At 53.4% G+C, this 22,406-nt stretch overlaps 9 protein-coding genes across 9 annotated transcripts; 5 read left to right on the forward strand and 4 right to left on the reverse strand.

Annotated features, from left to right (window-relative positions):
- Positions 1-650: 650 nt before the first annotated feature.
- On the reverse strand, positions 651-2,778 carry A1O7_02363 (uncharacterized protein; the record flags this gene model as incomplete). The annotated part of the gene is made up of 7 exons (XM_007756396.1): positions 651-1,083; positions 1,145-1,355; positions 1,404-1,810; positions 1,861-1,976; positions 2,014-2,311; positions 2,425-2,523; positions 2,582-2,778. 7 exons carry the CDS (start codon positions 2,776-2,778, stop codon positions 651-653), a joined length of 1,761 nt encoding a protein of 586 aa, XP_007754586.1.
- Positions 2,779-6,529: 3,751 nt separating this feature from the next.
- On the reverse strand, positions 6,530-8,186 carry A1O7_02364 (tRNA-dihydrouridine synthase 1; the record flags this gene model as incomplete). Its single annotated transcript, XM_007756397.1, has 2 exons — positions 6,530-8,005; positions 8,061-8,186. The coding sequence occupies 2 exons, from the start codon at positions 8,184-8,186 to the stop codon at positions 6,530-6,532; spliced, it is 1,602 nt and encodes a 533-aa protein (XP_007754587.1).
- A 1,736-nt stretch (positions 8,187-9,922) lies between these two features.
- On the reverse strand, positions 9,923-10,535 carry A1O7_02365 (uncharacterized protein; the record flags this gene model as incomplete). Its single annotated transcript, XM_007756398.1, has 2 exons — positions 9,923-10,219; positions 10,404-10,535. The coding sequence occupies 2 exons, from the start codon at positions 10,533-10,535 to the stop codon at positions 9,923-9,925; spliced, it is 429 nt and encodes a 142-aa protein (XP_007754588.1).
- A 655-nt stretch (positions 10,536-11,190) lies between these two features.
- A1O7_02366 (uncharacterized protein) lies at positions 11,191-12,711 on the forward strand (the record flags this gene model as incomplete). The annotated part of the gene is made up of 4 exons (XM_007756399.1): positions 11,191-11,457; positions 11,525-11,663; positions 11,718-11,826; positions 11,874-12,711. The coding sequence occupies 4 exons, from the start codon at positions 11,191-11,193 to the stop codon at positions 12,709-12,711; spliced, it is 1,353 nt and encodes a 450-aa protein (XP_007754589.1).
- A 236-nt stretch (positions 12,712-12,947) lies between these two features.
- A1O7_02367 (uncharacterized protein) lies at positions 12,948-14,771 on the forward strand (the record flags this gene model as incomplete). The annotated part of the gene is made up of 3 exons (XM_007756400.1): positions 12,948-12,950; positions 13,008-13,067; positions 13,128-14,771. The coding sequence occupies 3 exons, from the start codon at positions 12,948-12,950 to the stop codon at positions 14,769-14,771; spliced, it is 1,707 nt and encodes a 568-aa protein (XP_007754590.1).
- A 1,380-nt stretch (positions 14,772-16,151) lies between these two features.
- A1O7_02368 (uncharacterized protein) lies at positions 16,152-17,724 on the forward strand (the record flags this gene model as incomplete). Its single annotated transcript, XM_007756401.1, has 3 exons — positions 16,152-16,702; positions 16,752-17,025; positions 17,086-17,724. 3 exons carry the CDS (start codon positions 16,152-16,154, stop codon positions 17,722-17,724), a joined length of 1,464 nt encoding a protein of 487 aa, XP_007754591.1.
- Positions 17,725-17,889: 165 nt separating this feature from the next.
- On the reverse strand, positions 17,890-18,360 carry A1O7_02369 (uncharacterized protein; the record flags this gene model as incomplete). Its single annotated transcript, XM_007756402.1, has 1 exon — positions 17,890-18,360. The coding sequence occupies one exon, from the start codon at positions 18,358-18,360 to the stop codon at positions 17,890-17,892; it is 471 nt and encodes a 156-aa protein (XP_007754592.1).
- Positions 18,361-19,384: 1,024 nt separating this feature from the next.
- A1O7_02370 (uncharacterized protein) lies at positions 19,385-20,461 on the forward strand (the record flags this gene model as incomplete). The annotated part of the gene is made up of 1 exon (XM_007756403.1): positions 19,385-20,461. One exon carries the CDS (start codon positions 19,385-19,387, stop codon positions 20,459-20,461), a length of 1,077 nt encoding a protein of 358 aa, XP_007754593.1.
- Positions 20,462-21,076: 615 nt separating this feature from the next.
- On the forward strand, positions 21,077-22,257 carry A1O7_02371 (uncharacterized protein; the record flags this gene model as incomplete). Its single annotated transcript, XM_007756404.1, has 3 exons — positions 21,077-21,261; positions 21,321-21,766; positions 21,860-22,257. The coding sequence occupies 3 exons, from the start codon at positions 21,077-21,079 to the stop codon at positions 22,255-22,257; spliced, it is 1,029 nt and encodes a 342-aa protein (XP_007754594.1).
- Between the last annotated feature and the right edge of the window lie 149 nt (positions 22,258-22,406).

Raw genomic sequence — 22,406 nt, forward strand, 5'->3', positions numbered from 1 at the left:
TCTGGAAGCCGCAGACGATTTATTCCCATCAGTTGCTGCCGCATTCTTTTCGACCTTCCGGGCCATGCGCCGTGCCCCGGTGTGGCCTGTGCTGTGCTGGACAAAGAACCCGCATCGAGGAGTCAGCAGTTCGCAAATGTGCGATCATTGCCATCCGCGTCGCACGGGACTCGGCCAGACCGGCGCACTCCATACGGAACAAGCCGCAGGCATACAGGTACTTTTCCGTGTCCAGATCGCCTTTGAGTTTGTTCGGGACCGACGGATGCTATCGCTTCTCCCGTGTTCTGTGGGTGTTTTTGAGGTTTGATCATTCCGCCGTCCGCATGCGGCAGTCCGAGATTTGTCGCGTGATCGTACCGGGTATGTGGGAGCTGTCACCATAGCGAAAAACATCGGATACAAAGACACCATCTGTTGAAACAACGGTGGTCAATTGCAGTTGGTACGGAGTGGTTTTGTCATTATTGAGTGCGCGAACAGGAAGATGAAGGCCTGGCACCATCAATGCCAAGATGAACTCACGTGATTCTCCACGTGACCATGACCATGACCCAACGAGCCTTCAGCCTCCATCGCTTGCTCCCACTCACGGCAACTGCATATCGCTGTCTCGTACATAATGATCGGTTCCAGCTCTTGCCCACTTTTTAGATGAGACTTCTCACCGCCGCCATAACCCAATCCTTAGCACCCCTCTTCTTCTTTTCTTCCTGAAGCTCCATGATGCTGGCACGCCTCTGGTCCTCCGACACCCCTGTGCCACTGATCCTACTTCGCTGTTCCTCCCTCATGCCCGTGTAGATATCGATATCCTTTGCTCGGATGAACAAAGCGCGGTCTGCTGGCCGGGCGAACCAGCTGTAAATCTTCCAGACAAAGTATAGGAAGATGAGCAGAGGACCAGCGAGGTAGAGTTGGAAAAAGATGTTGGCATCCAGGTACGGCCCGCCGATCGGATACAGTGCGACGTAGAACTGAGCGATAAGACTGATGATGTTGATGAACAAGCACAGCCACGAGCCCCAGACGCCCCAAGCGGCCCTGAAGGGGAGCTCGTCCAAGGAATGACCGTGAGCAGCCCTGGGAATGAGTTAGTCACCGGCGATGGGAGGACAGAGGGCAAAGTGCAGTCTTTGCTTACCAGGCTGCGCGGAAGCGGATATGTGCAAGAGCGATACTGCCGTAGATGAAGAGGATCGAAAGACCCGACAGTGAAAGGAGCCAGTTGAAGATCGTGCCACCATTCTCGGCCAAGTTGATGAATGCTAGGCACCCGAAAAGGAGCTGGAGAATGACCACAGACAGAGGGCGGCCCTTTCTGTCGACGTAGGCGAGTATCTTCGGACCCATGCCTGTGTACCAGGTTAGCGTGGTAAAGAATTATAGGACCGTAAACGCACCATTCGCCGCAAGAGCTTGAATCGTTCGGGTCGAGCCAAATGTGCATGAATTTGCAACGCTCATGACAGCGATCAAGATGACCGCATTGAAGATCGAAGGGAGGACCTTGATGCCAGCAAGCTGAATGGCAATGACAAAAGGCGAGTGACGCGATGTGGAACCTTCACCAGTATACAAATCACTGTTCTCGGGTACGATCAAACCAACGAGGAAAAGGTTGACAATGTAGAAGATCGCGATACGCCATACGACCTGTTTCGACGCCCTCGGGATCTCCTTTCTGGGGTTCGTTGTTTCCGCGGCAGCCAGCCCGGTCAGCTCAGTGCCAGTGTAGGCGAACGCCGCGGTAACGAAGACGCTGCAGAAGCCGTGAAAGCCGTTGAGGAATGCCTCGTAAGGTGAATGCCTGTTTCAAACCGTCAGCCTTGCCGGGAGCCCTTCCGAGAATGACTTTACCAGTATCTTGCACCGATGTAGCCTCTGTCATCTGTTGGCACGCCACCACAGTTGATGATAACTCCAAGGATCATGAAGCCTATGCAGGCGATAATCTTGATGATACTGAGGACGAACTCGACCTGTTCCAATTAGCTCGATCTCCGAAAGGACTTTCGAAGAACTTGCCTCGCCATAACCCCTCACACCGAAAAACTGAATAGCAACCAAAGCGACCAGCAGCGGGACGATCCAAGCACTGTTGTTGATACCCTCGGATCCTGGCCAGTAGTGGATGATATTGCAAGCAGCCGATATCTCAAAGGGAAGGACAGTCAGCCAACTGATGGCGTACTCCCAGCCGCAAGCGAATCCCAACGAGGGATCCACGAATCGACAGATGTACATAGTGAAGGCGCCATTGATCGGATACATGACGGACATTTCGGCGAGGGCCTGCATCATGAGATAGCTAAACGATCGATTGTCAGCCGAGGACAGGGTCTTCCGGGATCTCAAGAAACATACACCATGAGACCTAGAGAAAGCGTTAACGATCGCACCACAGTGCTTGCAAAGGATAACTAACCAATAATCATGAAGCCAAGAAGCACAGAAGCAGGTCCGCCACTCTGAAAAGCGCCGCCAGAACCAATGAACAGACCTGCACCAATAGCACCGCCACTAAAAGCATCGATTAGCATGCACGTTGGGACTCCTTATTCCATGGCCTGCAACTTACATGGCAATCATTTGCATGTGTCTTCCCTTCAGATCGCGGTGAAGCGCGTTCTGGTCGGCTACCACCAGAGCACGATCCTCAGGGTCGACGCTGAACTGCCGACCTCGTGCATGATCAGTGAGCGAGCCCCGTCGGTAACCCGGAACATCGTTGCCATGCTTCTCGCCGAGCGCATTTGTGTCGTTCTTGAGATCCATCTTGACGACAGACGAGAGCGAAAAACGAGGGGAGAATAAATGGAGGAATGAGATGAAGACCGCGGCCACCCCAGCTTTAAAGCACCCACAAGCTTTCGCAAGCAATGCGATCACGACAAGCACCCTTGAGCTGTGAGGGCAGCCATTAGCGATATGCGGCGATGGCAAATCATAGATAGGCGTCCGATCAGACGAATCAAGAGTGGTTCGGGGCAGACGAGAGGCCGGACCTGTTTACGGAGCGCATTGGTGGATGCTACAGCAAGGTGACATCGTGCCGCCGCACCTTCATTTAGCGAAAGCTGCAAGTGACCTGCCTGACTAGGCTCTGGGGAAGGTGCTGTTGAACAAACGACCGAAGCAAGCCGCTGGCGCCAAGCGACGTGGCGCTGTCTTCGGGATCGAGCTTCGCCAGGCTTCGCCAGATCTTCCTCGCACCACGATATCATCATCAGGCTGTTTAGTACAGAGCCAAGTGGGTGTTCTCCTGTGACCACCAACACTGGCATGTAAACAGCGAGAGCACGACAAGGTGACCAGCCTAACACAGTGAAATGTCCGTTCCAAGTCAGTCGAAATGGATTCGCCACGCGGGGGCCTAAGGCCTGCGGGCTTCGCTGCCCCCGCGATCGACAATACGATTGGGCCTGCGGAGCTGTTTCCCTAATTGCTTTCCCAGTGGCATCGTCAGAGATAAGGATGTCGTACCAGGTTGCGCAGTGGCGTGTTGATCAATGCCCGGTCACTCCGATGCCCTGGAGCTTCGGTGGGAGCTTCCATGCATATCGTACCATCGGTCTGCGTGACTAAAATGAGACATGGCCAGCAGAGCCGAGCTTTGTGACCTGTACGAGGTACCATGTACTCGCACGAGAGGCTGGCTACAAGTCTACGGTTGCAAGACAGGCAAGCGCATTTGTCGGCGCCATGGAGATTCACCGGTAGAGGGTGAGGAGGAAACATTGAGATAAGTCGTTGATGGGTTCTCTCATCCGATGAAGCTTGCGACGTACGGGGATCTCACCAGCATCATACCTATCTGCTGCCCCGATTGCGAGACGGCCACTAGAATAGTTACGGATCAATTCAGGCGGTGGCATTCGAAAGCAGCACAACCATGACGAAAATGGTGCGTGTGAAATAATTAGTCACAGCCAAGAAGAGAGTGAAAGATAGCGCCCGTCCAGGTCGCCTGCATCTCCCAAACGGGGAGGGGGTTAATTAGGTAAATTGAAATCCGTCCGCGGCCTAATTCAATCCCATGCGACTGACCAGATACTGTAGGCGGGATGCTCAGCGATGCTCATCCTTCTTCTGCAGAGGTTGCAAGGTTTCTCGACCGAGGCACAGCCTGCAGCGGGTTTTTGTACACGTCTACATTAGACTCTGGGCAAGAGTTCTTGTCTAGGTGCTTGATGGGTGCTTGTCTCTCTGCCGGCTTTGCTCGCCTATCCCGGCGGCCTCGGCTGTCTTGGTGTTCGAAGACCGCTAGGATGCCCCAGCACGTGCCGCAGCACGTGCCCGGGGCCCCAAGTTGCACCGCTAGATTAACTCGGCCGCCCCAGCGAGGCCAGGTGGCCACCTGCCCTTGTTGGCAATGGGCACGCGAGCACGCGCACCAGCCTTGGCATTTACGCTGCCAGGCCCTCGTCCTTCATCTCCCTCTTTGCACAATCAGATAATTACCAATTACCAGCCACAATTGATGGATGACCATTGTCGGGTCAATCACACTTGCCTCCGTTGACCAGACCGATATGCCCACCCATCGGGTCAACCACCCATCCCAGTTGCAAACGGTTCTCCGACATTGAACGTTATTTGAGCCTCGAGTCAGAAGATGAAGAGGTTACACGAAACACCCCCCTGGTTTTTGGCACATGAGGGAGGCTGCCCAGCTCTTCCGAGATCGCCTGCGTTCATTCGTTAACCCCGGCAGTCATCTCAGCGTTGACGAGCCTGTTATTCGATGCTTCGGTCGCAACTCAAACAAGGCACTTCCGAGACACAAACCAACAAAAGAAAGCTTCCAGCTATTCATAACCGCAAGCCATGGGGCCTATATTCATAACTTTATCGTACATTCCATACCCATCTCGGCATGGTCTTGAGGCCAACCCAGAGGGCCTCACTATCAACCTGGAACTTACCAGCTCGAACTACCCGACACCACCAGCAAGGTTCAAAAAGCATTCCGCGTATTCTCTCCGCACCGGATTATTGGAACTAACGCGACGCGTCTACGCCACTATCATATATTGCACAACAGCTTCGTCAATATTATCAATATCAACCGCACAAATAACCGCTTTATTTCACTCGAATCCCCGAGTTAAACTCTCTATACCATGCCTTTTACAGAAGGCGCCGACTGTGCGCGGATTTAGAGGTCCTACCTACAGTTACACGTGACCCCGATCGCGTCCGCGCAAACCACCCAGTCCTCCTCTACCAAGGCAAAATTTACGCGCCCACAATTGATACAAGCTATTCAAGATGGAGTACCATCGTTTCAGTCTCCTATCACTGTCGTTTATCGAGGTCTTGCATGTCGAAACCCTGTTATGAGTTTGTGGTCGCCGATTCCCCTTTTCCTCACCTTCGTCGCGCCTGTTCTTGATCTTTTGTTGTTTCATACCAACCTCAGAGCACAACAGGATACAGCACCAACCTCAGAGCACAACAGGATACAACACGCAAAATGGCCTGGAAAGCTGTCAGAGCGATTAAAACACGACGTGGCTTGCTGTTCGGTTTGAAATGTGAAGGGATCTCTCACTTAACGCCTCGATGGCCTCATCGAGTGTCATGACCATCACCGTTGCGAATTGTGTGGATGGAAATGGGCCACGTCCGACAAAAAGGGAGGGCGCCGAGTCCTGACCCATCACCTCTCAACAATAAATGAAAACAGTCCACGAATACTCCGTAGTGTAGTTAGACACATATATATTGCATTATGCAATTTAAAGCACGCATCGACTGTAAATTGCATCACGCATCGACTGTAAATTGCATCACGCATCGACAACTCAACAACATGCGCCTAGATATGCTCCTGAATCAAGAACCAGCTCTCAGCCTATCGAACACATATCAATCGCCACTGCTGGTACAGATGCCAATCCACCTTCCGTGATGATGGCCCTCGCATGCAAAGCTTCGGCTTTGTTGACAGTCCAATGCCTTGCTTTTCCATTGTCGCATATAAAGCACAGGCATCCAGATGGTGCCCAACTCGAGCCAATCTGCTCCGTGCCAGGAACGATCGAAATCGTAGTGTAGCACGTCCAAAGAAATGTCCCGTGAGCTTGAATGGGGTGCATATCCCGCGCTCGTTGACAGGCAGAGGTCCGATGCCGTAGGCGTATTTGTTTCCAACCCGCTGATAATGCGCCGCAGAGCGACGGGTCTCGGTGACTGCTTTTCATTCTCTTAGCGTCAATTCTCTGCCCCCTTCATGGCGGTGAGGCACGCCCACCACGGCGGCCGGGTTCCACCTCCCTGCTGCCAGGCGTAACGGATACATATCCGCGTGCACACTGAGCAGGTGCAAGGTGAAGACTCCAACTAAGAAGGCACACTGCATGGGCTTCTTCATGGGCCTCGTAGAAGCAGCTGCCCTCGAGTAGATGAGCTTGTCGCCGTTTCCTCTTCAGGTGATTGAAGGACAGGAGAGCGGACACTGACATTTATTTTGCAAGTCGCTGCTGTCTCACGTGCAGTTGAACCCAGGTTCATGGTGTTCACCTCAGCCACAGACAAGGGCAGGCTGAGGAAGTTCCTTAGAAGGCTGGTCCAACGGAAGACCCAAGCCCTTCAAGTCGTCCGTCCTTCGGATAGGTTGCTTCTCGCCTAAAAGTCTCTCCCTCAACTGTGCCTTGGCTGTTTTCTTCTTGCTAACTGTCATAGCTCCAACTTGAATCGCTTCCTCAGGTAGACGCCGAATGTAAGGTTGACAAACCCACCAGGGTCTTTGATACTTTAGTTCAGTTCTTTGTTTCGGCGTCAGTCCTGATTCCGATACTGCATCTGCGGTAGTGGTAACATCTGGTTTTGCCCCTCGTGAAGCGTCGTACTCGTCGAGGCCGCTTCGTACCGCCACTTCGACCATAGCCAAGACCTTCTCAAAGCCGTCAATATCACCGAGCACAGTCTTGGCCAGAGCATCTCGAATTTCGGTGTGAACAGAGACCAAAGGCCTCAACAGCTGGAAGAGGTGCCCTTGCATCGCCCTAACGTTTGGGTCCGACCTGTATTTCTTTGACTTGCCGTTCGGCTTTTGTTTGTTGGCAGGGTTTTGATCCTCTGAGTTCATGGCGCTCGGAGTCCCAGAAATATCCACGGGATCGCCTCCAATGTACAGCGGTTTGCGAGCCGGAGGTTCCGTGTCAAGGGAATGTCGATAAATGATGTCGAGATATCTCCTGAAGACTGCATCCATGCGATATCCCCCTTTCCCGTTGGGTCCATACCAGTATTGCCGCGGATTGTACACCTTTGGAGGCGGTGCAAAAATTGTGGGATCCGAGAGATTTCCTTCCGCGCTCATAATGCCGTCGGCACCGGTCGCAGCCAGGCTCGCTTCCAGGTCACCGGAGTTCAAGATATTGCCGTTCGCGAAAATGACGGTCTCAGAGGGAAGGTTGTCTCGCAGATATCGAATGACAGACCAATCTGCTACCCCCGTATTGTGACCTTTCTGTTCTCTTCTCCTCCCGTGCACGGTCAATATGCTTGCGCCCGCAGACAATATCATCTTCGCATACTCGAGGGTCTTTTCCCTTGTGTCAAGTATTCTCATCTTGGCCGTCACGGGCACCGACAATTCGTTGTGTAACTTGTTGATCATCTTGTAAATAGTGTCCCAGTCCTCTTGCAGGTAGGCACCGTAGTGGCCCGCTCTCGCAATTCCTTGTGGACATCCCAGGTTCAAGTCTACTGCGTCACAGTACGGAGCCACATACTCCGCTGCATCGAGCAAATCCTCCGGCTTATTCGCACAGAATTGCACGAAGAGAGGCCTATCCAACGTCGGGTTCCCGTCCAGCCAAGGTACATCTGGGGATTTCTCCTTTGTGACCAGAGTGCTTCTCGTCGGCATGAAGTGCTCGTCTCGATATTTTGCGCTTTCTCGGAACAGCCGTGCGTGGATCATGGGCGTATATGCTAAGAGGGACTTCGAGCGCTCTTCATCAAGGTAGGATCGAGTAAGGAGTCTCCAAGCCTGGAGCACTGGTCAACATGAATCGTGCGTCGAAGAGGTGAGAGGGAGGACCGACGAATTCTGAGCGATCGACCATGGGCGCCACGATGTATTTGGGGCTGCCGATGCTTTCGTAAAAGGCCCGACCCATTAATCTGCCTGGCGACGAATTGCTCGTGCCCGTCGGCGATATTTCTGCCATGGTCCTGGAGGAAGTTGCGATTCGTCTTCTGGCTCGCAGGTATGTGGTCGTACGCCAAGTCGACGCTGGCCTGGACATACGTGCCAGGGGAGGTAGGGAGGTGCGGCGAGCAGACGAGGGTGTTATCACATTGTTTGGATCAAACACCAGTACCAGGCAAGCGTCAAATGCAAATGAAGTGTATTTGAAGGGATGTGGGCAAGCGAACAAAAACTACGTCCAGCGGTGCCCCAGCGGGCTGAGTGCCAAGATTCCACCGCAACTTAATACGGCGGAGCATTAGGATGACCATTGATACTCCGTATGGCTTTACACATCCATGCCACTTGAGTGCCTGCGTGACTGCAGAATGTCTGCGCAAAGTAATTGCTTGAGGATCCCAGTAGGAGTCTCGCATAGTTCTAGCCGGGGCTTGCCAGGTTCCAGGCATTGCCGACGGTAACAAACAAAGCTGTTGTCGTGACCGGCCTTCAAAGTCTTAATCAAGTTCCCCGAGTTCCGGCCACATTCTTGTGATGATGATATGCCTCAAGACACCAATTGCCTTCTGATGGTCTTGCGCGGGACCTCACTTGTGCCCTAGTGCTCTTAAAGTAACGCATACCACATAAATACAATGACCAGACAATGACTCCCACGCTAACACTGCCATTGCCAATTCGTTTCTTCTCCGACTGAGCAATACGGTGGTGGTGCACTTGCAGTCGATGATGGGTTGACATGACATTTGACGCCTCCAAAAGTGCCATTGATGCCCAGCAGAGATAGGTCATTCGTCCCTGGATAAGCGACGTTCTCTGCGCCTCCACCAGGATCTTTCATCCAGTCCTGCTTCCACCAGGCTATGGCTTCGCAGTTCGTGTCTCTACTTATGGACTGAATATCAGTTCGGCTTCCTATAACCCCTGATAACGTAGCAGGATGGCAATTGCCTGAGACATACCTGAAGAAATTGCAGATACACCCGGGGTTTGGCCCAATTGAAGTGATAGAATGATACTATCCATGAGCATTGTGTCAGCCAGCTGGACGCCGATGTTCAAACCACAGCGTCCCATGCCGGTGAGAAACGGAGTAATCCTTGGCCAGAGAACAAAGAGCGCAGATGTTCAGCCCTTGCAATCCTTGGCCCGAATGACTCACAAACTGATCTTGTAACGGCACACAAAAGTTGTCCAGAAACATCCGGTATTCACACTGGCCACTGAAGTATTTTTCGGTGCAGTAGTAAACCTGGTCGTGTTATTGCATCGGACTTCTGACTGTCAGGAGGGAACGCACTCCGCAAGTGATATTGAGGGTTGGGATCCCATGAAAGGTTGAGATCAATGGTACTGCGGCAGCCAAAGTTGCCGCCATAAGTGGAAGAAGTCCATGGGTGCCCATATCTCTCATGTAGGAAGATCGTGGGTGTTGAAATGGGGGTGTTGAGTCTTGACAAGGCAGTATATGTAGTTCCAAAGCAATGGTCGTACAGCTTGGTCCATCTGCAGGTGCTTGTGGTCCTTGACGGCGAAAATCGGTTTTGTGATGCATTGAATGATCCTGAATGTGGGACTAGTCCGAGCTCTGGCAAGTTCTTGAACGATTCTCCAAGATCTAATTGAATCCAGTGTGACCTCGTAAGGATCGCGCCAAGCAGGACCTCCTTCGGGTTGTATGAATCCGGAATTGACTTCCCATTGCACGCCCGCTGCTGTTGCAAAGCATTTCTAGATCGATGCGGCGTTCACAGATCAAGGCATCAACCTCACACCGCCATCTTCGGATACTATGGCCACCTTATCATCCTCGTCGATCCGGCTCGGTCCCGCACCAGTGCCGAAGACCTTGTCAACCCGCCTTTCGCGATCCCAAACAATGTCGTGATCACCGCCTTCACAAATCTTCTTGAAGTATTTGATGCGGTGCTGCGGGATCCACTCTTCGTCGGTGCTCTCAGAAATCCAATTCTTTGCGGGCATTTCCTTGATCCCTTCGAATCGTTCAAGATAGCCGACAAGATATTTTGCGATGTCGAGGTCTTTGTCCCACTGGAGCCGGTTAAGCACATCTAGAACGAGAAGTGAGCAACATGCGAGAAGCAGAGTTGGGGCTTGACTGGCCTTGGGCGGTTCTCATCTTGGGTAGAGGAGTGGTGTTGCTTGACGCGGTTGTGCCTTGTTTTCCAGGTCGTTTGTGTTTCGCGTAGCGCTCCAGGTCTTGAGTCTTCCTCACCCCATCGTTCTGCTCCTGGATTCGTTCCTCGTTGATCTTCTGAAGGTGCTCTTGTGCAACGCTCCTCAAAAGATCAATTGCACTGGACTGAGAGTCGAGGGCGTAATCCTCTGTGGGACTGCCGTCCGCCATGGATGACGTTGCCTCCTGCTTCTACTTGAATAATCTTTGGATCGAGTCCGAGGTTGAGCAATGAAGAAACAACCCCTTTAAAGATTGATCGATGGTGGGTGCTTTGGGCGCTGGCATGTTGAGGCGTGGCAACGATTTGAGAAGCATGACTCACGGTTCACATCATTTGTAAGTGACTGCAACAATCGAGCAGGGTCGGCAGAGATTACATCACTTCGGGAGAGTCACTGAAGTGCGTGAGACAAGTCAGTCGTGTCAATGGTTTGCACCCTCCTAGGAAGCAGAAGTTGAGTGAGTCATCGTCCTGATTGCAAGGCGTTCGAGACTTCAACTGGCTTGTAGTGTCAATAATCCACAGCGGAGTTTGGCTCTTTCATACATCGCTACCAGAACCAGTACCAGATAGTGTGCGACTATCAAACTGCAGGATGCGAGTAAATAATGGTCGTTCCAAAAGTGTACGAAGGACAAGTTTTGAGTCTGGAAGGCCAATTAATCAAGGGCACCCGGAAGGGTGGTTATTTGCCAAGATTTTGCCGTTGTCTCGGCGCTCATCTCAGAGCAACCTCGGAAGACGCTAACATGCACGGAGCAAGAGACCACTGATTGTCTGTTGCCATGATGGGACACTTTTCAATGCATTGATGGTTAGACTATGCGGTCAATTTGTTGTGTGGGAAATCCCTGCATCGAGAGAATCGCGTTCAGGAAAATAACGCTTGGAAGGCGTTGGCTGTCCCACTTTCGCGTTATCAAGCATGAAGTGCGTACGCAGCATACACGACACTGGCCACGGGGGACAGAAGTGGGTTATGAGAATGACTTGAAGCTTGCCGTGAAACAATATGTTCCATACAACGAGAAGAACACATCGCTGGGCGATGTCACCTTCATTGCTGCGCATGCTAATGGCTTTCCAAAGGTCAGTAGTAATGCAATGAGCTCTTTTCGCTTCCTTCAGCGCTGTAACATTCTGAGATGGCATGTAGGAGCTTTATGAGCCAATGTTTGATGATCTATATGAGGAGTTGAAAGCATTGGGAAGGAGTATTCGGGCGATCTGGATTGCCGATTTGGCTCATCAAGGTCAAAGCTATATCATCAACGAGAAGGCGCTGGGAAATGACCGTATGTCCAGATGTTGCATTTGCATGAGGAATAGCTCGAACTGATCAAGCATAGCAAACTGGTGGGACGGTGCCAGAGACCTCCTCTTCCTCATAAACCAAAAGCAAGCTGAGATGCCCCAGCCGCTAATCGGCATTGGCCATAGCATGGGAGGGTCACAACTGTAATGTTCTCCAATGGTGCTGGCAGGGAGATGTTGACTCTTTGCAGGGCTCAGCTGTCACTCCTCCATCCTCGACTACTGCAGGGGTTGATCCTCATCGACCCCGTTATCCAGACCGAGAATCCAAGCAAAAGCTTTGCAAAGCCGTCAACTTACCGTCGAGACACCTGGAAATCCCGGGAAGAAGCAAGAGTGAAATTCGAGAACAGTAAATTCTATCGGGCCTGGGATTCAAGGGTACTTCAGAAGTGGGTGCAGTACGGGTTACGCGATCTTCCCACTGAGATGTACCCAGACAGAGGTGAGAGCAAAGAGCCCCCTGTGACACTCACGACACCGAAGTCGCAGGAAGTCTTCTCATACTTGAGGCCGAAGTACTATGGAACTTCTGGCGTCGCACCGGAGAAGGATCGGGATGTGTACGGTGACATGCACCCAGATGACATTGAGGAAGGGTACCCGTTCTATCGCCCCGAGCCAGCCCAGATATTCCGGCGACTGCCAGAGCTAAAGCCACCTGTTTTATACGTGTTCGGGAACCATTCTGAACTTGCGACGCCAGAATTGAGAAGAAAGAAAATGGAAACAACGGGAACCGGAGTCGGCGGAAGTGGTGGGTCCGCTGAAGGTATGGTGAAGGAGGTCGTGTTAGATTGCGGCCATCTGGTGCCCATGGAAAGAACTACAGCATGCGCCGCTGCGGTGGCAGCGTTCACAGCATCGGAGCTTGCTCACTGGGAGGAGCAGATGTGTCAAGGGCAGGCACGATGGCTGATGAAGCCGAGGAGTGACAGAGTGGGAATTGACGATGAATGGAAAAACATGATAGGACCCAGGGATCCTCGGAATATAGATGATACCGCCGTGAAGAACAAGGGCAGCTAGATTGATTTCCAGCTCAAATCGGAGACAGCCATTCTGAAGTGACGAGGCGACCCTTCAAGTTCACCTCACTTTCGACTTGGGAATTTCCTGTCTCGGAAAAATGTTGTTACGTTCCGAAGCTCCAGCCGACTTCTGCTTTGCCCAAGAATCTGCACTTCTGAACTCCTGCCTCGTTGCACCACCTCGATCAAACGCTCCACACAACAAACGCGCTTTCGGCTTTACGGCCAAGCATCATGGTATACATGGCCGCCGTCGTTCGCGCAAAGACATACTCGACTAATGATATCGTGTAGGTGTACAACTGGGAACCGCACAAAGATGTGTGCTACAAACTCTACATCGAGGAGAGAAAGGTATGCCCGAAACCACCCCACTCACGCTTCTTTCATCGCCGCAGCCACTAATAACAACAGTCCCTCGAGGACATCATGCAGCACATGCGCGACACGGTCAACTTCGCACCTTCCAAGCGCGCCTTTCAGACTCAATTCAAGCGATGGGGTTTCCCGTCCAAGCGCAAGCCAACCTTCCGCGATGACGACCTTCTCGAACGTGTGAAAGAGCTCTGGGAGGCCAACTACAGTCAGCGCAACATGCTCCAGACCCTTCAAGCCGAAGGTCACGACATCAAGGAGCGTGAGCTGATGAGACTACGCGCCAAAAATCGCTGGCTCATGCGGATTCCAAACGGTGCCAAACAAGCGCCTGGTGATGACACTGACGCTGCGTTCGAAGCGCAGTTACTCCAGGCTGCGAAGGATGAAGAAACCGCTGCTCAAGATACTGAACCTCAAGCGCTGGACGACCCACCACCGGAATTTGTCGAGCGCCAGAGGGAGAGACTTCAAGAGCTGCAGACAATCAGTGACCAGCGCTGGGCTGAGAGGAAGCGTCGTCGTCGAACCAAAGGGTATGCCGGCCTCCCAGCTGATCCAGTGGGGCTCCCACCTCGGTTCCCTTCCGAGACTACACTCGAGGAGAGTAGGCATATCTTGGGTCTCGAGGTGAGAGAGTATCGGGCTATCCGCGATCAGTTCCAGGCCATGTGCGAAGAAGAGCAGATCCTCCAAAAGACTGTTGCTGGTGCTGAGAAATGGCAAGCCATCAAAGATCGTCTCATTCGCGAGAGTGCCCTTCTTCAGCGCGTGGTGTGGCAGGACACATCCAACCTCCAGTCCAAAGAGCTCGCTCTGGATGTCATCTGCACCGACGTCACCAAACGCATTCGCACCATGGGCAAACGACTGACGATCTTGGAATCTAAGAACGTTCTCGGCCTGAATCCTGACCAGAGTCGTCAAATTCGCGGCGAGTTCTACGACATCCTCGAGTCGGAGCATTACACCAGCAAACTGGAGATGGGCCCTGAGAAGTGGAAGGATCTCAAAGACCGCTGGGTCGCCAACAACGCGTACCTGCAGGCTCTTTTGGCACCGGGCCCAGAAAACGATCCCGACCACAAGAAGAAGCTCGATGCCATGGAACTCTTGTGTCGCGATGTCATGAAACGCGTCCGAGACGATCGCGCCAAGAAGAAGGGAACGTTCCGGAAGAGCAAGCCTACACAACCTTCTCCACGAGTTGAGGTTGCCACTGATGGGGCGCCAGCTCCGACTACTGCACCCGCCGCAAATTCGTATGCAGCCGCTTCGCCTGCCAACCCATTCAGCGAGGTGTCCCACCCTGCGCCACAGAATGATTTGTCGGACCTCCAGATTGACCCTAACCTGCTGCAGGTGGCGGACAATCTTGGTACTCCACAGGTCTCGACTTTGACGCCCGTGTATATCCGGCCACATCCGGAGTCCACCATGTACACGACAACCAAACTCTGGCTGGGCTCCTTGGCCAATCATACCGTGCAGGAGCTTCGAACGCTACTTGCCAACAAGTATCCCAATTCTACAGCGGAACGGATCGATGGAGTGGAGAAGGATGCTGGCGGCAATGAGATCCCCTATCGCATCGACGAAGATGAGGAATTGGAGGCATACCTCGATCATGTGCAGACCAAGACCAAGAAAGCTACGTTCGTCGTCCTGCTCAAGCGGGCTTGATCGAACATATCCAGGATGGCGGTCCGCTCCTCGACAGACGGCCGAAAAAGCGGAGACCTGGAGTTTCACCCGAGCTGGCCCCATCTCGCCCCAAGTTCACTGCATATTTAGTGATCGATCAATCCCCAGTTGCATTCGCAGTCAGACACAACTCTCTACAGACATGTATGCATCTGAGCTTGTCACGGACGCTGACATGGTGTTCCGGTACGAAAAGACTGCATGTCAGCAAGAGTGTTTATCTTGTGGAGCTTCTCATGGAATTATGGGCCTACTACTTGACGCCGCCACTGATACTCACGCGTACGCACGGCCATGGGCGAGATCGGGGACACCTGGTAATGTAATATTAGTAACCCAGAATTGATGGCAAACACTCTTGTTCCCAATGCTGTTCTTCCCAGGCACGCTTCGACGGCTTGCGCGTACTCATGTATTTCCTGCTGACTTCAGACCCATTTTTTGTGACTTGCATGTCCGACGGATGGAAGGATCTGAGTGCTTTGGGATCCGAGTCGAACAAGTACAAGTGACCAACTTTGCATTCGGCCGGTTAGGCACTGCAATTGACCTTTGCACGAATTTCATAGGTCAGGGGAATTCTCATTGCTCCCTCAACCTCTGTGGATATTGGAGTTATCCTTCTACCTATGCGCTCACTCGGCCGCATCACATCGGCAACGCTAACAGACAGTACCTGGCACTTCTATGCATTCTGTGACTGGCTGGCCCTTCTGTCGAAAACAGTCTTGATTACAGCATAAACTCCGTGTGTGCTTCTAGACCGGCTTCGGTGACAATAATGCGCGGTAACTACTAAACGATCCTTGTTCACTGGGAACTTTATCAGGCCCTCTTGCGGACTTACCCTCTCTTTTATGCACGCGGCTTCACGTGGTCAGCCGGCGCTTACGACAGTATAGCTGGTACACAGTACTACGAAGGACTTTGATAAAGTGTAGAAATCCCAGTACTGGCATTCGGGGATAGTGCGCACGGCCCCGTCGTACCCCTCGTCTGACTCGTGCTAGTTAAATGGGGAGCGGGGCAGTCCACCTTCTGGAATACAGTCGGCAAGCATTGGTCTCGTTCCTCACCCAGCAAGTCGTACGAGCACATGTAACCAGCCGCCCCGGCAGTAATTAGAACGTGTCTCAGGGCCATTGTGCACGGGATGATAGTGTCAGCACAATGAGATTCTGGACTCGGGTCAGATTGATTATGGGTTAGATCGTGTAGGTATAAGTAGGTGTCACGACCTCGATGACTGCTGCTGTGCTTCCCTCTTTTGTTACTATCTGGCTACATAACCAGAAGACAGAAGAAGAGAAACAGACAGACCACATAACTGCTACGCCACACTCTACAGGATCATCCGCCATGGCGCCCTCGAAACTTGAAACAATCGATTTCACCACCTTCTCCAACATCGTAGCCGGTTCGCCTCGCAGCTCGAAGCAAAAGTACCACGGCATCGACCCCACCACCAAGCAACCCAACTGGGATGTCCCTGTTGCCACACCGGAAGATATCGAAGATGCCGTCGCTGCCGCCAACAAAGCCCACGCGGAGTGGAAGACCACGACCTGGGAGTACCGCACTGAGCGCATCGCGCGCTTCAAGGACGCCATGGAGGCCTATCAGGAAGAGATGACCGACTTGCTACTGAAAGAGACTGGCAAACCCCGCCAATTCGGAGCCGCCGAGGTGAAAGGCGTGTCCCAATTCATCCAGTGGCACGTCGACATGAAGGAGCCCAAGGGCGAGACGTACGATCTCGAGGATCGGACGATCGTGAACAAGTTTGTGCCGTTGGGTGTCGCTGCGGCGATCTGCCCGTGGAATTTTCCCTTGCTGTTGAGCCTGGGGAAGGTGTTGCCAGCAGTGCAGATGGGTAATGCCATTATCGTCAAGCCGAGCCCATTCACGCCGTATGTCGAAAGAACCCTGTGGGAAAACGTGACGCTGACGACCGAGCAGATACACCGCACTGAAGATGGTCGAGATCGCAAACCAAGTGTTCCCTCCGGGACTGGTCCAGGCTCTCGGGGGCGATGACAAGTTGGGTCCCGCGCTGGTCGACCACCCGGACATCCACAAGATTAGCTTCACCGGCTCGATCGCCACGGGCAAGAAGGTCATGGCCGCTGCTGCCAAGACCGTCAAAAGAGTCACCCTGGAGATGGGTGGCAACGACCCCTCGATTGTGTTGCCAGACGCAGATATCGCAAAGACTGCGCCGATGGTTGCCATGGTACGTTGATCCCATGTCTTCCTGCCACACGGACTTTACCACTGACCACATTGTCTGCAGGGCGCATTCTTCAACACCTCGCAAGTCTGCATCGCCTCGAAGCGAATCTACGTGCACAGCTCCATTTACGACGCATTCCTAGAAGCGCTGGTCAACGTGGCCAAGTCGTTGAAAGTCGGTCCCTCGAACGACGACGGCGTCATGCTCGGTCCCATCCAGAATAGTATGCAGTACGAGAAAGTCAAGACCTTCTTCAGGGACACCAAGGACCATGGATACAAGTTCGCCCTCGGGTCCGGCGACGTCCCCGAGACGAACGGCTTCTTCATCAACCCGACGATCGTCGACAACCCGCCCGACGACAGCTTGATCGTGCAGGAAGAGCCGTTTGGCCCGATCGTGCCGGTGCAAAAATACGACGACGTCGACGAGGTCATCCGCCGGGCCAACAATTCTAGAGCTGGCCTCGGCGCCACGGTGTTTGGCAAGGACGCGCAGAAGTTGCAGGAGGTCGCGGACAAGTTGGAGGCCGGGTCGGTCTGGATCAACAGTTACCCGGCGGCGGGACCTCAGGCCCAGTTTGGCGGCGTCAAGGAAAGTGGTATTGGGACGGAATTTGGCACGCTCGGGATCTTGGCTTACGCAAATGTCAAGGCCATCACGACGATGAAGGACGGCGCCACCCCATCGCGAGGTTGAGAGGCGAGCGACGAGGGATCGAAAGTGTAAAGAAATGTGAAATAAGCATAGAACATGCAATCATTCGAAGCGTGACGTTGCGTACACTTTTTTCCCAAATGATGTCGAGGCCTTCATGCCACTCAGCGAGACAACCACTTGCGCTCGCTATCCAACAAACAAAGCCTAGAGCTTCGAATCTCTACCCTTGCCTGTCTTCCCACCCCGTCCAGTCCCATCCTCCTCCTCGGCGCCATCCTTTACTGGATCCGTATCGCTCGTCTCGGCCTTCAAACTGACTGGATCCCCGATCATCGAGCGGTTCCCCTTCTCCGCCTGTCCCAGATCCTTCTGCGCAAGCTCCTTCAAACTCGCACTGTGCTTACCCGACGGCTGTAGCGTGGGATTCTGCGTGCTCTGATTAATGTCTTGCTCCGTGGGCGCGAGTTGTTTGACGCCGTTCACGCCACCCTGAAGCGCTGGGTTCTGGGCACTTTGATTCGGCTTGTCCTGTTCGATCTTCGCCTCGGGACTCTTGTTCGGCCGGTCCTGTTCCGTGGGCGAGGTGTCGGATTTCTCGGCCTTTAGCGAGACAGGGTCACCCAGGGCTGTGGGGTTAGAGGCCGCGGATTCTTTGAGGGTTTTGCCGCCGGCCATGGTGTGTTGCGGGATGTGGAATCAATATACGGAGTATCACACACAGAACGCAAGGCGTAGAATTGAGCAGCGATCGAGGTTCAACACTTGAGTTATTCTGTACTCGTGTTCGGACCTCGGTATGATGTCGATGTGGTCATAAGAAGTCCGGGGTAATGTATTCATGTGCTCGAGATGGAGCTCGTGCTTGGACTGACGTCTTTCATTCTGCTAATTATGACCTCAGGAAGTGACATCCGAGGTCCTGGCGATTATCACGATCCATCGCGGTGAAACCTCCAGCTTTCAACACCCCGATTCTCTGCTCGCTCTGATGGGACACCTTCTTCTTACAGAGCAGCCCTTCCGTTGTCGATAGAGAGGCTGAATGGGAGAATCGAACCGATGGTGCAAGAGGTGCTCGCCGCGCTGTCCTGTCCGCTTCTTGCAGTCGTTCACTGACATCAGACGGTGCGACGTTGTTCCTCTCCGGCTTTGGCGGCGTGGCTGCCGGCCTCGTGTTTCACGCGTTCATTTGGCTGCTGAGAATCCAAAACACTCACGACTAATTACGCTCAGCTGTTGCAGAGGGCACGTGTCATGCGATGTTCTCTTCATATTGCTGTGAGCGGGCAGAATCGTTCTGCAGCTTGTAGATGGAAAGCGTCATCAAACAAGGACTCCAAACCAAGCCTTTTCGCACTCGGCCTTCATCAACACAGCCAATACGTAGGACAATCGGCCAAACCGCGACTGGTGAGTCTTACTGGAGCTTCGTTCTTCACTGCTAGCGTTCGAGTCTGGTCTTGAGACTATCGCTAATCCTGGGCGGAATTATGGCAACTCGCATTCTGCCAACCTCGGTCCAATCCCAGTGTACACGTTGCAAATGGCTTAACATACGAGGTCTAGCGTGTACCAAGGAAGGTACTCTCTGGGAAGGTGAGAAAGGTTATATCGAGTCGACTAAAACTCAGAAGCAGTGTTCTCTCGACTTTCCAATTGACCAGGTTCTTCACCTAGCAGCTTATACTCTTGCACTACAATGGTATTCCTGGCAAACTTGGAGGGCGTAGGTCTCGTCTTCACGTACGGTCTCTTCGGCGTGCAACATGATAGCCTCACGACCGAAAAGAAGAAGATAATTTCGGACCTGTACACCCTACTCAGCAAATCCGCCGGTAGGGTTGATCACCTGCAAGATGAAAGCCATGGTGTCCCTAGGGACGGTCCCAGATCGACTGTTTTCGTGGCATACTGGCTCAAATCCGCGGACTACGACAACTGGAAGGAAACACCCGAACTGAAACAGTTCTGGGACAATTTGCCGGATGACGCTGGTGTGTGGCGCGAAGTCATGACCGTTCCCAAATCCCGGTACATGTTCGCAGCCAACCAGCACGAAACGTCTGGCCTGGCAACCATGCTCGGACTCAAGCCGAGTTCCGACGAAGGATACTGGGGTGTCTATCGACATCGTTTGAGTGAAAATCCCGACGAACACACCGACTCAAGCGACACTTTTACATCGCCGCTCGTGACTGTTGCAAGAGCAAAGCCAGACGCCGGTAAGCAAGTGGTTGATCTCGCCAAAGCCTCTACATCAAGCAATATCAGGCATGGAAGGGTCAAGATTACCAACATCCCGGATAATCTGTGTTACTGTCGGGAAGGCCAGAGACAGCCCAACCTGCCGAAGGAGGAGCTCGAGACCTGGAAGGAGAAGCTGGCCCCGCATGCTGTCGCTTGGATGAACCACCTGGACACGGAGCGGAACAAGAACGGGGTAGTCTCCTTCACTTTCAACATCGGCCACGAAAAGCCCAAGCCGACCTTTGACCCGGGCGTCGACTTGGAAGTGGACACGGACGCCGTGGCCGAGACGAATCAGCTGATGTATTTCCTCGATCTTGCTCACTTTGAGTTGGCCGGACGCTCGTTCAAGGATCACGTCAAACTCCGGCAGACTACGTTCGAGGCGTATGGGCCAGGCGGCAAGCATAGCGAGAACGGCAAGCTCTCGATCTGGGTTGAGCTGTGCGTTTTGAAGAAGGGCGATCTGGAGGCCGAGTACATTGGCTGTCGGGAGGGGACAGGGCTCATGCTGTTTGAGAAGTTGTAGAGCGGCGGGAGCCTACTCTGTCGCTTGTCGATAGGATCGATCCTGTCAGCGCCCGCAGCTATCTTTCTCGTTTCGTTCTCGATAAGCTAGCGACAATACAAGGCGACCAGCTACGAGTCCAGTTCTTGGGAGCGGAAATAGCGCCGTGAGTGACACAAGGAGGGCCTGAAGGTCCCCTGCAACCCCGCGTCGAGCGATACGAGAAGCCCGAGGGCCTTAACTTAGCCCCTCCATGGACCCTTCTGGCTTCAAACGGGCTGACGCCTAATTGACAGATTACTGATACCCTCGAGTACGTGGGATCTAGATGTTATCGGCTCGGCCGGCCACTTCTCAACGTGAAGTGTACCGCCGGAGAAGGTTGACATGGTAAACTCGAGCTGAAGCACTTACTTATCGGACAGCCGGTACCTGCCCACGCAGCTGGTCGTTCGCTTGCTTCAATACTACTAGCTCACATCGCGAGGCTCGCATCCGCTTCGACTTCCATTGCCTGGCGCCATATTTCAACTGGAATCACGATATAAAGGACACACCCAGAGTCTTGGTGATTCTTAGGGGCCGTGAACAATCTCTTTGTCACTCAGCAATCCATCACAATCGACCTTTCGCACCATGGGCAGCGCACAACCCCCCTCATCCACCCTCCGCGTGGCAGCAGCCCAGTACGAGCCCGAGTGGCTCGACCTCGCCGCCTCGGTCAAGAAGACCTGCTCCATCATTGCGGAAGCGGCCAGCAAAGGCGTCAAACTGGTGGGCTTCTCAGAGGCCTTCATCCCAGGCTACCCAGCGTGGATATGGTGGGTGGTGCATCATGATGGATTGGTCGCGTATCGTCTCTCCTAACGGGCGTTCGCAGGCACCGCCCCGTCGACCCCGTGCTCGCGACGAGATACATCCAAAATTCGCTATCCGTGGACTCGGCCGAGATGCGCACCATCCAAGCGTGCGCAAAGGAGCACGGCGTCGTCGTCGCGCTGGGCTTCTCCGAGAACGACCACAACTCGGTGTATATCGCGCAGGCCATCATCGACGCGGACGGCAAGGTGCTAATGCACCGCCGCAAGCTGAAGCCCACGCACATGGAGCGCACCATCTTCGGTGATGCCAGCGGTAACAGTCTGCTGAATGTCGTGGGGACAAAGCTGGGCAACGGCAAGCGCGTTGGGGCGCTCAACTGCTGGGAACACTGTCAGCCACTACTAAAATACCACACGGCCACGCAGCGCGAGGATATCCACGTCGCGGGATGGCCGCCGTTGAGCCCGCACCAGGGGCCCGAGCTGTGGAGTATGTCCCAGGAGGGTGAGTACGGTGTCTAATTATTCCGTGGGGAATGCCGCCTGGCGGTGGCGAGTTGAACCAATTAGTCTAACCTCCATTCTCCGTGCCCGTTAGGCTGCCAGACCCTCTCCCAAACATACGCGGTCGAAACGCAGACGTTCGTGCTGCACGCCACGACGGTCCTGGGGCCCAAGGGCATCGACCTCATGGGCACAAGCCAGAGCATGCTAATGAATAGTCCTGGTGGGGGATTTTCTGCCGTGATCGGACCCGACGGCCGCGTGCTTTCCCAGCCGTTGGAACCTGAGGCGGAAGGTCTCGTGATTGCGGATATCGATCCCAGCATGGCGATTATGGCGCGCAGTTTCCTCGACATTTGCGGGCATTATAGTCGGCCGGATCTGTTGTGGTTGGGCTGCGATACGCGGGAGAAAAGGCATAAGGTTGACGTCCCGAGGGGGAAGGGGGCGCAAATAGAGGAGGGAGAAGCTGGGGGTGTTGAATCGAAGTAGGTATGCTGTGAGATGATATGGTATGATGTGGTATGATATGGTATGATATGGTATGATATGGTATGATATGGTATGGTATGGTAAAGATTTGGATACGCGTGTCTGTTTTCAAGTTGTGCAAGAGCCCTTGAGTTGGCGCTTTCTGTATC

This window comes from Cladophialophora yegresii, assembly GCF_000585515.1.
Source record: "Cladophialophora yegresii CBS 114405 chromosome Unknown aczIN-supercont1.2, whole genome shotgun sequence".
In the NCBI taxonomy this organism is placed as follows: Eukaryota; Fungi; Ascomycota; class Eurotiomycetes; order Chaetothyriales; family Herpotrichiellaceae; genus Cladophialophora; species Cladophialophora yegresii.